Raw genomic sequence first — 13,799 nt, 5'->3', positions numbered from 1 at the left:
GGACATGCCTATTCACAAAGGGAATGGTAACATCTAGTTGTCAAGGTAGATCGCTAAGAAGAGATCTTCTAGAAATGTTATTTAATAAGTAGTACAAGTATTTGCTGAAACAGACCTGTACAGATATTTACAGATCTTTTACCTCCACTCACAGCCCAGTTATAATTTAGTTATTCCAAGAATCAAACTGACAAATTGTGGTCTGGTGAGGTTCTTACATTGTAGCTAGTTTAAGCCGTCCTTGACATTGAAGGAACCCTGAACCAGTATTATTCATTTTTTGATATTACATAATTCTCAAAAACAGGTTGTTTTTACAATGCAGAGCCACATCTAGGGCTGTCAAGAAAAGAAAATCACCAGTAGCTACCTTGATTCCTCCATGTTAGAGGCAGTTAGGGTAACATCTAAAAAGGTGCTCTACTGTGTGAGCAGTGTTAACAACTATCTTTCATGCAAATATGGAAAATAGAACAATACCTCTGCAGCGCCACCTATTGGATGGCAGCTTACCTGCAAATCAATGTCAGACCCCTTAAACAAGTCTTTATAGCAATAATCGGGAATTGACCACAAGCAAATAAACCATACACATAACAACTGTTTCGGGGGGGTTGCCCCTCATCAGTGAGCAGTAGGTTTCTGGCTTGGCTAGTGAGAGGCCTATGATCCACATCATAGGAATGCTGCTATCCAATAGGTGGCGCTGCAGAGGTATTGTTCCATATTTTTTATTTGTATATACTTCCCAGAGGAGCATGCATGGCCTTATAAGTCTCCTTACTCACCTTCTAGGTCAGTGATTTCCAACCGGGGTGCCGCAGCACCCTGGTGTGCCGCAGCTCTCTGGCTGGAAATCACGTCGGTAGTGGTGTATCTTGATGCCACCGGAACATAGGCGTGTGACAGGGCTTAGATAGAGGGACGGCCGTGTCACACCCCTAGGTGGCGATTGGCTCTTTGTCACTGTGCTGTAGCATCCCAGACTGCCAGTGTTGCCCCTGCCAGACTCTCTTTGGCACTGCGGTCCCCCCTGCCAGCATGCCGAATACTGGCCTCCGCTGCCCTTCCCCCTGCGGCCGCTGCAGCCGGGACAGCTGGCAGCACTCTCACCCTCTATGTCGGCTGCCAAGTGCGCTGCCGTCTCCCCTGCCACCGCGGACCTTAGTGCTGTCCGCTCTCCTTGCACCTGGGTCTGCTGCCGCTGCTGCTGACAGGACTCTGACACAGGATTTAGCCTTCCATGTCCCCCTGAATCCGGTGTGACGCCCCTTGTGGTCTCCCATATGCGCTCCTGTCCCCCCTGCCACCACAGTCATCACTCTTCTCCTTCGTCCTGCAGCGCGGCTAGCTTCCTGGTGGCGTCAAGATACCAGTACCAGGAGGGGGTCAATAAAATAGATATAGAGCAGCACTCCAGGGTATTTCTTCACACAAATCGCTTTATTATGCCCAAACAGACAACGTTTCGACCAGATAACACAATGGTCTTTGTCAAGTCCTAAATGACATACAACATAGCACCTCCTTAAAAACAAAAGACTCCACCCCCAACACCAATAATACTACACATCTCAACTGGTGATTGAACAACTGAATAAGACACCTAAAATCATTGGAGGAAACAGTGGATGGATACAGGTGTGCTAACAAGCCCAATAACATGCATTCCAATGTGGCATGACTCACCGGCCATCCCCGGCGTGTGTGAGGACCCATAGCGCATGTGTGAAACTGGCCGGGGATGGCCGGTGAGTCATGCCACATTGGAATGCACGTTATTGGGCAGCCTTAATCCATCCATCGATATGGCATTGAGCCATACTCCAAAGACAGGTCAACACATCAAGACCTATTGATATCAACATGCTTCAATATGAAAACGAGCTTGGAGAGGGGGCCTGTGGAAGAGTAAGTGACCAATACTTTACAATGTAAATTCCCTTTAACAAATCATTCCATGGTCTAATCTGTTGTGATTCTCTTCCAGGTTTTCTTGGCATCACATCCGTCCACTGAAGAACTCATGGCAATTAAAGTCAGGACCAAGCCATATGACGAGGACCAACTCTTAAATGAGCTAGAAATCCTGGAAATGGCTGCAGAGAACAGATTCCTGATATCTTTGCGGGCATTTATGGAAACACCAACTGAATGCGACATAGCTATGGACTATATGCATGGTGAGAGGATGCATCTATATGCACTCCTCACTCAGTAAGTAACATTTTCTGTGATTGTTTTTAATTTTTTATTTCCCCTTCTGTGATGCATTTATATTAGTGTAGGGACCCACTACAATGCAAGGAACCGTGAAGTGGTTAGTGGGCTCATGTATCTTGGCCAACATCCAACCAATGCCTTGCATTTATTATCTATCATTCACATGCAGTGTGGCTTTAAGACTCCAGGGAGAGCCCAGGGTGGCAGTACCAATGTGGATCACTGATGGAAGTGCAGGGCAACCTGCTGAACTATTATGGTGTCATTAATAGGTTGCTGGTCTGCATGGTGAACTACATATATCAGAATGGTCTGGCACCCTGTATCCACTATGTGTGGGAGTATACACCAAGCATCCACCCCCCTCATTATCAAGAGGCGGGTTATTGGCTCCTCCACTTGGTAGTCAGCTACCTACATGGTGAGAGGATGCATTTATATGCACTCCTCACTCAGTAAGTAACGGCCATTTTCTGTGATTGGACTATATGTCTGGCGGAGACCTGTGTGACCTAATGTCACAAATAATACCATTTGACTATCAGACAACAAGGTAAATTTCTCATAACTGAGTCCTAATAATTTGCTGAAGCGGACTCCGATGCTAGTACCGCAGTGAACTTCTCATTAATGCAGTAACGCTCGTCTTCTTTGGCCCAAACCAGTGTCTCAGATAACTGTGGTAACACGAGAGCAAATACATGATGCCCAGTGCTGATCCCCTGACCCCAAGCAGGAGGAGGAGGTGGCCTTACAAGGCCAAGAAAACATGACCAGAACCCGCAGTAGCCTGTGTGGGAAGTATGTCAGTGGGTCCTTGGCCAGGCTCGGTCCCAGCAAACACCTTGTGGGATCCAAGGTGCCACGAGTTATACAGCACTGGGAAAATCTATGTGCCCACACACTATTCATTTTGTGTAGGTGTCAGATAGCTCAATCGACACCGCAAGGGGAAAGCCATCTGCACTCTGCACCCTACCCAAGTCAGTCAGTGTCTTTGTGCCAGACAGGTAAAACACCGCTATGGGAAGTCTTTGTGCACCCACAGCATAGGCGAGCCGAAGGAGCCAAAAGAAAGTAATAAACATGAAGAAATTACAGTGCCCAAACATGGCAGACTTTCACTCCGCCGAGAACATAGGCCACTGCACACACCCTCAGCAAACGCGGGCATGAAGCGGACTCCGATGCTAGTACAGCTGTCAAGGTCTCATTAAATCAGTTACGTTTGCTTTCACCGCTCCAAAGACTGGATTAACCAGGAACAAGTCTCACAGGCCAAACCTGGCGCAGTTGCAGTTCCCCCAGGACATAGGCCTCTGCCCACACCCTCAGCAATCGCGGGCATGGAGCGGACTCCGATGCTAGTACAGCTGTGAAGGTCTCATTAAATCAGTTACGATTGCTTTCACCGCTCCAAAGACTGGATTAACCAGGAACAAGTTCCACAGGCCCAACCTGGCGCAGTTGCATTTCCCCCAGGACATAGGCCTCTGCCCACACCCTCAGCAATCGTGGGCATAAAGCGGACTCTGATGCTAGTACAGCTGTGAACGTCTCATTAATGCAGTAACGCTCCTCTTCTTTGGCCCAAACGAGTTTCTCAGATAACTGTGGTAACTTGAGAGAAAATACATGATGCCCAGTGCTGATCCCCTGACCCCAAGCAGGAGGAGGAGGTGGCCTTACAAGGCCAAGACACCATGACCAGGACTCGCTATAGTCTGTGTGGGAAGCACGTTAGGCTTGGTCCCAGCAAACACCTTGTGTGACCCAAGGTGCCGCGAGTGACATAGCAATGGGAAATCCATGTGTTCCAACACAGATAGCTCAACACTGCAAGGGGAAGTCTTTAAGTTCCTTGGGCTCGCCAATGCTGTAAGTGCACAAAGATGGTATTACACAGGAAGAAATCAGAGTGCCCAACCATGGGAGAGTTTCACCCCGCCAAGGACCTTGGCTTCGGCCCACAATTCTGGCCTAGTCACTAACTGTATTATTTGTGCCAGATAGGTAAAACACCGCGATGGGAAGACTTAGTGCACCCATAGTATAGACAGACCCCTGTAACATTCCTGTAGCAAAGGTATAAACAGACCCCAGTAACATTTCTGTAGCTGAAGTATAGGCAGACCCCTGTAACATTTCTGTAGCAGAAGTATAGGCAGACCCCTGTAACATTTCTGTAGCAGCAGTATAGGCAGACCCCAGTACCATTTCTGTAGTAGAAGTATAGGCAGACCCCTGTAACATTTCTGTAGTAACAGTATAGGCAGACCCCAGTAACATTTCTGTAGCAGAAGTATAGGCAGACCCCAGTACCATTTCTGTAGTAGAAATATAGACAGACCCCAGTAACATTTCTGTAGCAGCAGTAGAGGGAGACCCCTGTAACATTTCTGTAGCAGCAGTATAGGCAGACCCCTGTAACATTTCTGTAGCAAGAGTATAGGTGAACCCCTGAAACATTGGTGTACCATTAGTGTAGGCGAAGTCAGGAAAAATTAGTTAGATAACAGTATAGGCGAGGGCCAGAAAAATTAGTGTACCAAGAGTACAAGCATACCTCTGAAAAATTTAGCAACCGAGAGGGCAGCTGAAACCCAGAAATATTTTTAAAGATACAGCTTGCTGTTGCTTAATTTGCAACAGAGCCTGGAGGCAGCTCAGTGAAAAAAATTGGTTTCTGGTAAAGTATCAATCAATAGTTTTGAAACTTTGAAAAATTGTAAAATAATTGTAAGCAGAGCCTTTTGGGCAGCAGAAAAATTGGCAGTTCAGCGTGATGACATGTTGTTTCAGGGGGAGCAGTAGGAGGAGGAGGACTAATATCCGAGAGTGATTGACAAAGGTAATTCCCCCTTTTTTTCCAGTGATAGAGAATGCTTATTTATCCGGTTGCAGCGAAAATAATCTTTAGGTACTGCTGCTTTCCGCTGGTGGAGAAGTCTGGGGAAATCCAGGCTTTGTTCATCTTTATGAGTGTAAGCATGTTGGCACTGGCCGTTGACAGGCGGGTACGCTTATCCGTGATGATTCCCCCATCTGCACTAAACACCCACTCTGACAAGAAGCTAGCGGCAGGGCAAGCCAGCACTTCCAGGGCGTACAGCGCAAGTTCGTGCCACGTGTGAAGCTTTTACACCCAATAGTTGTATGGAGCAGAGGCATCACGGAGGACGGTGGTACGATCGGCTATGTACTCCCTCACCATCTTTTTATAGTGCTCCCTCCGACTTAGCCTTGACTGGGGAGTGATGACACAGTCTTGCTGGGGAGCGATAAAGCTGGCAAAGGCCCTGGAGAGTGTTCCCCTGCCTGCGCTGTACATGCTGCCTGATCTCCGCACTCCCCCTACTACTTGGCCCTCGGACTGCACCTTCTGCCGCTAGCGCTGTCAGGTGGGAAGTTTAGCATCACTTTTTCCACCAGGGCCCTGTGGTATTGCATCACTCTCGTACCCCTTTCCTCTTCGGGAATGAGAGTGGAAAGGTTCTCCTTGTACCATGGGTCGAGAAGGGTGTACACCCAGTAATCCGTGTTGGCTAGAATGCGTCTAACGCGAGGGTCACGAGAAAGGCAGCCTAACATGAAGTCAGCATGTGTGCCAGGGTACCAGTATGCAAGACATGGCTGTCCTCACTAGGAAGATGACTTTCAGGATCCTCCTCCTCCTCCTTCTCCTCCACAGCCCATACACGCGGAACAGATGAGAGGCAAGCAGCATGGGTACCCTCTGCAGTATGCCCAGCTGTCTCTTCCCCCTCCTCCTCCTCCAAAACGCACTGAGATATAGACATGAGGGTGGTCTGGCTATCAAGTGACTTACTGTCATCCCCCGTCTCCTGTTCCAACCGCAAAGAGCCGGCCTTTATGCCTTGCAGCGAACTTCTCAGCAGGCATAGCAGCAGGATGGTAACGCTAATGATTGCAGCGTCACCGCTCACCACCTGGGTAGACTCCTCAAAGTTTCCGAGGACCTGGCAGATGTCTGCCATCCAGGCCCACTCCTCGGTAAAGAATTAGGGAGGCTGACTACCACTACGCCGCCCATGTTGGAGTTGGTATTCCACTATTGCTCTACGCTGCTCATAGAGCCTGGCTAACATGTGCAGTGTAGAATTCCACCGTGTGGGCACGTCACACAGCAGTCGGTGCTCTGGCAGATTAAACCGATGTTGCAGGGTCCTCGGGGTGGCAGCGTCCGTGGTGCACTTGAGGAAATGTGCACAGATGTGGTGCACCTTGCCGAGCAGGTCAGACAAGTGTGGGTAGTTTTTCAGAAACCACTGAACCACCAGATTGAAGACGTGGGCCAGGCATGGCACGTGTGTGAGGCTGCCGAGCTGCAGAGCCGCCACCAGGTTACGGCCATTGTCACACACGACCATGCTCTGTCAGACCCTGCAACAGTTCGGGGGTCGTGTGTCTCTTGTTACCTAAGCTGAGTAGTTTCAGCATGGCCTGCTGACGCTTGCCCAGCGCTGTGCTGCCGCGCCGCGCCACACCGATTGCTGGCGACATGCTGCTCACACTTCTTAATTGAGAGGTAGAGATTGCTTAGGAGGAGGAGGAGCAGGAGGGTTTAGAGGAGGTGGCATAGACCGCCGCAGATACCAGCACCGAGGTAGGACTCGCTATTCTGGGTGTGGGTAGGACGTGAGCGGTCCCAGGCTCTGACTCGGTCCCAGCCTCCACCAAATTCGCCCAATGTGCCGTCAGGGAGATATAGTGGCCCTGCCCGCCAGTCCTTGTCCACGTGTCCGTGATTAAGTGGACCTTCCCAGTAACCGCGTTGGTGAGGGCACGATTTATGTTGCGGGAGACGTGCTGGTGTAGGGCTGGGACGGCTCACCGGGAAAAATAGTGGCAACTGGGGACCGAGTAGCGCGGGACTGCTGCCGCCATCATGTTTTTGAAAGCCTCCGTTTCTACAAGCCTGTACGGCAGCATCTCCAGGCTGATTAATTTGGCAATGTGAACGTTTAAAGCTTCTGCGTGTGGGTACGTGGCGGCGTATTTGCGCTTTCGTTCCAACGCGTGTGCTAGCGACAGCTGAACACTGCGCTGAGAGACATTGCTGAATGGGGTCGAGGACAGTGGAGGTGAGGGTGTGTGTGCAGGCCGGGAGGCGCTCGTGCTTGTGTCCTGAGAGGGAGGTTTGGATCTGAGTGGCAAGTTGGGGCACAGGGGAAGAGGCAGTGGTGTGATCCGGAGGCGGTGAACGGCCTTCGTCCCACCTTGTGGGGTGCTTGGCCATCATATGCCTGCGCATGCTGGTGGTGGTGAGGCTGGTAGTGGTGGCTCCCAGGCTGATCTTGGTGTGACACAGGTTGCACACCACTGTTCGTCGGTCGTCTGCGCTCTCACTGAAAAATATGCACACCTTTGAACATCCAGCCCTCTGCACTGAAGCTTGGCGCGAGGGAGTGCTTTGGGAAACAGTTGGGGGATTCTTCGCTCTGGCCCTGCCTCTACCCCTGGCCACCCCACTGCCTCTTCCAACCTGTCCTGCTGCTGCACTTACCTCCCCCACTGAAGACCTGTCCTCAGTAGGCTTAGCAAACCAGGTGGGGTCAGTCACCTCATCGTCCAGCTGCTCTTCCTCCGAATCCTCTGTGCGCTCCTCCCTCGGACTTACTGCCCTTACTACTACCTCACTGATAGACAACTGTGTCTCATCATCATCATCCTCCTCACCCACTGAAAGCTCTTGAGACAGTTGCCGGAAGCCTCATCATCCGGACCCCGGGAACTTTCCAAAGGTTGGGCATTGGTCACGACAAACTCCTCAGGTGAGAGAGGAACCATTTTTTCCCACTCAAGGCAGGGACCCGAGAACAGTTCCTGGGAGTCTGCCTGCTCATCAGAATATGTCATTTTCATGGAGTGAGGATGCTGGGAGGAAGGAGGAGCAGCAGCCAGAGGATTTGGAGTTGCAGTCCCTAAGCCTGGAGTAGTGGACTACGTAGAAGACTGGGTGGCCGATACATTGCTGGATGCATTTTCTGTCATCCACGACAGCCCTTGCTCACACTGCTCTGTTTGTAATAAAGGTCTACCACGTGGACCCATAAATTGTGATATGAAGCTGGGGACCCCAGAAACTTGCCTCTCTCATAATCCCGCATTAGCCGGCTGTGATTCACCTGGACCAGGAACTCGGCCTGTGCCCACACCCTCGCTTGGACGTCCGCGTCCACGTCCATGTCCATGTCCTTGACCCTTACCCCTACTCCTGATCATGGCGGATTACGAATAGAGCAGGGGCCAAATAAATTACCGCACTGTACAGCACTGACAAATGGACCTTAATTCACCGCACACAGAGACTTGTAACTAGCCGGAGGCTCTATGCTGTGACAACGAAAAAAGTAACCCGCTCTCTTGCGCTGATACCTAGGAGTAATTTACTGCTCGCAGAGACTTGTAGATTATAGAGGCTGTGTGGAGTGGGAGAAGACTGTAAAGCCAGTGGATAATGCTGGTAACGATCTCAACCCCACCAATGGAAATGGTATTGTGAGACGCTCTGCACAGCGGCTTAGCTGAAATACTTTGCAGTGGCCCCGGTAATATTACAGTAATAATTTAATAACAGAAGGCTGCAAACAAACCTAGCTGCGCAGTAGTATAATGGAAGCATTACAACTCCCAGCAGCCACCCAGTAAAATGCAGATGGTCAGATGCAGCCCAACGAAGGAGCTTTTGTTTTTTTGGACAGAGGATAGAGGCTGTATAGTGTATATCACTTTCGTTGTAGAATTGGCTGCGGCAGTACACTGTTGGTCTAATTCACTGCAGACAGAGAACAGTATAAATAAGTATGGAATTATTTGCGCACACTTTGACGCTGAAAGCAGTATTTTAACGCGCACTCCAGGCAGAAACAATTGTTACAGAAGGCTGCAAACAGGCCTAGCTGTGCACAACTAAAATGCAAGCACTACAACTCCCAGCAGCCACCCAGTAAAATGCACACGGTCAGATGCAGCCCAAAGAAGGAGCTTTTGTTTTTTTTGGACAGAGGATAGAGACTGTATAGGGTATATCACTTTCTTTGTAGAATTGGCTGTGGCAGTACGCTGTTGGTCTAATTCACTGCAGACACAGAACGGTATAAATAAGTATGGAATTCTTTGCGTACACTTTCACGCTGAGAGTAGTATTTTAACGTGCACTTCAGCCAGAAAAAATTGTTATGGAAGGCTGCAAACAGGCCTAGCTGTGTAATAGTAAATGCAAGCACTACAACTCCCAGCAGCCACCCATTAAAATGCACACGGTCAGATGCAGCCCAATGAAGGAGCTTTTGTTTTCTGGACAGAGGATAGAGGCTGTATAGTGTGTATCACTTTCTTTGTAAAATTGGCTGCGGCAGTACGCTGTTGGTCTAATTCACTGCAGACACAGAACGGTATAAATAATTATGGAATTATTTGCGTACACTTTCACGCTGAGAGCGGTATTTTACTGCGCACTCCAGCCAGAAAAAATTATTGCGGAAGGCTGCAAACAGGCCTAGCTGCGTACAACTAAAATGCAAGCACTACAACTCCCAGCAGCCAGCCAGTAAAATGCACAAGGTCAGAGGTAGCCCTAAGAAGGACCATTGGGGTTCTTGAAGACAGGATCCTACACTACCACTTTCCCTATTTCAGCAGCACTTTCCCTATACTCTGTATTATAGACTGCAGACTGAGAACGCTATAGCTGTAATGGCCTGCACAGCCCGAGATGAAAAAAAAAAATTGTGCACTACTGCTCCCAGCCAGCCACAACAGTAATGCACATGGTCAGATGTGGCCCTAAGAAGGACCGTTGGGGTTCTTGAGGACAGGATCCTACACTAACACTTTCCCTATAGTAGCAGCAGCACTTTCCCTAATCTCTCCCAGTGTGTCTGAGGCGAGCCGCGGGCGGGACTGCTCTAAGTACTCGGCGGTCACTTGATCTCACCAGCCACTCACTGCAGGGGGGTGGGATAGGGCTGGCACGTCACAGGAGGAAGTGGTAATGCCTTCCCTGCGTGTCTATTGGCTAGAAAATGGCGCTAAAAATGCGGGGAAGGAAATGGAATTGACTCGAGTACCGTGTGGTGCTCGTCTCGAGTAACGAGCATATCGAGTACCCTAATACTCGAACGAGCATCACGCTCGGACGAGTGTGCTCACTCATCTCTTGTAGGCACTATTGGTTACATTGCCCCAGAGGTAAGGAACATTCCTGTTTGATTGTCACACATAGTAGGACTGAGAAATAATCGGATACATATGGCCTCCAGTCTAACTTTCTACATGACCCAAAGGGATCTTTTTCTACTCTGTCTTTATATATTTGTATATCTCCTCACCCATATATTCAGCTCTTCTTCTTATTGATGTTTTAACAGATAATGAACGGTGAGCCCTACAACCACCTGGTGGACTCATTTTCTTTCGGCGTCATCTTATATACGATGACTCTGGGTAAAGAGCCGTTCTATGGCCAAGGCTCAAACAGTGATTATCATCAATCATTGCAAGCAGACGTTCCTCTTTTCCCACCTGAAATGTGCCCTGATGCCATCAATCTTCAGAGCAAAAATATCCTGTCTAGCGCTTCACGGGATAAAGGAGTGGAGATGGGGTGTATAGATTACACCAATACGTGTAGTTTAATAGCAACACGTTTCAGCCCTCGGTGGGGCCTTTTTCAAATACGTGTAGTTTAATAGCAACACGTTTCAGCCCTCGGTGGGGCCTTTTTCAAGCATGCTTGAAAAAGGCCCCACCGAGGGCTGAAACGTGTTGCTATTAAACTACACGTATTGGTGTAATCTATACACCCCATCTCCACTCCTTTATCCCGTGAAGCGCTAGACAGGATATTTTTGCTCTGAAGATTCAACCATACTGGGTTCCCTATTATTAGGGACCCCTGACATCCTAGCAGCTCTCCGTTACAGGATTGGGAAGAAGGATTCACGGATCTAACTTATCTACAGGCTATCTCGGAATTGGAGGTACTAGTGAGTTATCCCACCCAGGGAAACTCACTAAGTACCGGGTAAGTCCTTTTCTTTTACCTCATTATACCACAGCATTTTCATATAGCACTGAAGGAGCGCTACTTCTGATCTCGACCCCTTTATCACTGATGCCATCAATATCATTGAAGGGGTAAATAGCATCCAATGACTATGGATGATTGGACTATTATAAGAAGCAACATAAAATTTACACAGCTCGTAGACATTGTACTGTAATCTATTTTGCAGGTATTTATCATTAATAAGATATAATATAATAGCTAATGGTTTCTTTCATATTCCAGCTCCTCTGCAAAAAACCCACGTGGCCGACTAGCAATATCATCATCCATCAGATGCCACCTGTTCTTCCATTCACTAGACTGGGGCGATGTAGGATCTGGCAGAGCCCCCCCACCACTCAACTGAATTCTGTTAGTATGAAACCAAGAGCCATCCATCTATAGTGTTATCATTGCTCTGTAATACATATTCTCTCCAGAAACCTTATCAGTATACAGTATATATGTGATCAACTGAATCTCTGACATGTCTGTCTTCCTACAGAACCCATTCCTGAAACATCTGGGAATGAACATTTATAACAAACCCACCGAGCTTCCACTACTCTGGACATGAAGATCTGTTCATTGACGTCAACAAGTGGATGGTGTGACATCTTCACCTAGACTTACTTACTGGATTGTCACAAACTTACTGAGCTACCACCACTTAACATCTACATACATTCGAGCTCCAACAATCCAGGGATTTATTCTGATCACCATATTTAGGGTCAGGAAGGATTTTTTTCCCCTTAGGACAAACCAACAATTAATTCTGAGGGGTTTTTCACCTTCCTCTGGATCCACATAGCAAGGAATTATAGGTTAAAATTGAAGGATTTCTTTCAACCTTACTTGCTATGTAACCACCTAGACAGCTCATCCACAATGTGGTGGCAACCATAGAAGGAAGCTATGATATACAAAACGTCTCGTTCACCCATCAGACATGACAGAAGAAAGTTGCTAAGAAAGAAAGCAGCTCCTTTACCCACACGACATGACAAAAAAAGGTGCTGAGAAAGAAAGCAGCTCCTCACCCACACGACATAACAGAAAGAAGGTGCCGAGAAAGAGAGCAGCTCCTTCACCCACACGACATGACAGAAAGAAGATGCTAAGAAAGAAAGCAGCTCCTTCACCCACACGACATGACAGAAAGAAAGTGCTGAGAAAGAAAGCAGCTCCTTCACCCACACGACATGACAGAAAGAAAGTGCTGAGAAAGAAAGCAGCTCCTTCAACCACACAAAATGACAAAAAGAAGGTGCCGAGAAAGAAAGCAGCTCCTTCACCCACACGACATAACAAAAAGAAGGTGCCGAGAAAGAAAGCAGCTTCTTCACCCACACGACATGACAAAAAGAAGGTGTCGATAAAGAGAGCAGCTCCTTCACCCACACGACATGACAAAAAGAAGGTGCCGAGAAAGAAAGCAGCTCCTTTACCCACACGACATGACAAAAAGAAGGTGCCGAGAAAGAAAGCAACTCCTTCACCCACACGACATGACAAAAAGAAGGTGCTGAGAAAGAAAGCAGCTCCTTCACCCACACAACATGACGGAAGGAAGCTGCTGAGAAAGAAAGCAGCTTCTTCACCCATTGGATATGACCCATCGGATATGACAGAAGGCAACTACTGAGATAGAAAGTGTCTCCTTGACCCACCGGAAATGGACACACAGAAGGCTGATTGGTTGTACATAGTGTTGTTGTAGGAAAAACATCCAGCAAGATGGGTCCCACTTCAAAAACTTTGTCCTGCGTGACCCAAACCTGGATTTCCCAACACACAAGTATAAGCCAAGGCCTGAAGAGCAGAATCATCATCATCTGCTCTTTCTACTAAAAGTGACGTTTTTTTCTTTTTACTCTTTGTTTGTATAACTGCAACATCTTTCATATACAAATAAATATATAAACATTTATGCAAGTTTTGGCTAAATTCTTACTAGATACGGAACTCATTAATTATCAAGACGATCTAATATAATTGGGGGAGGAGTGAGATAACACATTATTAGTATGTAAGGTATGACTATTAATGTAAAAGGCCCGGCCTATCCATAAACTGAGCTCAAACATCATAAAAGGTGAAGATTCTAATGGTCATAACGTTTTATGTTTTTATTTTTCTATCAATATAGCCATAAGAGAGCTTGTTTTATGCAGGATTAGTTATATTTCTAATGGCACTTTAGTTGGTTCCATGTGATGTCTTGGGACAGAGATCGGGGGGGTGGGGGAAACATTTTTAATGGGTAAACTAATTCAAGAATGTGCAATCAGTCAGCAATCTCACTGATGCAGGATATTTGTTGCTCAGTGGTTTAGTACTGTGGTTTTAATGGCCCAAGCTATGATTGTCCCTATATAGGGGGAAATTATAGTTGACATAATGTAGGACAGATCAGAGGCGTAGCTAAAGGCTCATGTGCCCGAATGCAAAAGTTCATCTTAGGGCCCCCCAACTTCTCTCAACGGTACAGAACTGCAGA

At 47.8% G+C, this 13,799-nt stretch overlaps 1 protein-coding gene across 1 annotated transcript; it reads left to right on the top strand.

The window, feature by feature from the left end:
- The first annotated feature begins 12,299 nt into the window (after positions 1–12,299).
- LOC136610029 (serine/arginine repetitive matrix protein 1-like) lies at positions 12,300–12,944 on the top strand. Its single transcript, XM_066589300.1, has one exon. The coding sequence runs from the start codon at positions 12,300–12,302 to the stop codon at positions 12,942–12,944; it is 645 nt and encodes a 214-aa protein (XP_066445397.1).
- The last annotated feature ends 855 nt before the right edge of the window (positions 12,945–13,799 follow it).

Source organism: Eleutherodactylus coqui, chromosome 2, assembly GCF_035609145.1.
Source record: "Eleutherodactylus coqui strain aEleCoq1 chromosome 2, aEleCoq1.hap1, whole genome shotgun sequence".
Classification (NCBI taxonomy): Eukaryota; Metazoa; Chordata; class Amphibia; order Anura; family Eleutherodactylidae; genus Eleutherodactylus; species Eleutherodactylus coqui.
Note: the sequence above shows the minus strand (reverse complement) of the source record. Positions and strands in the feature narration are given on the sequence as shown.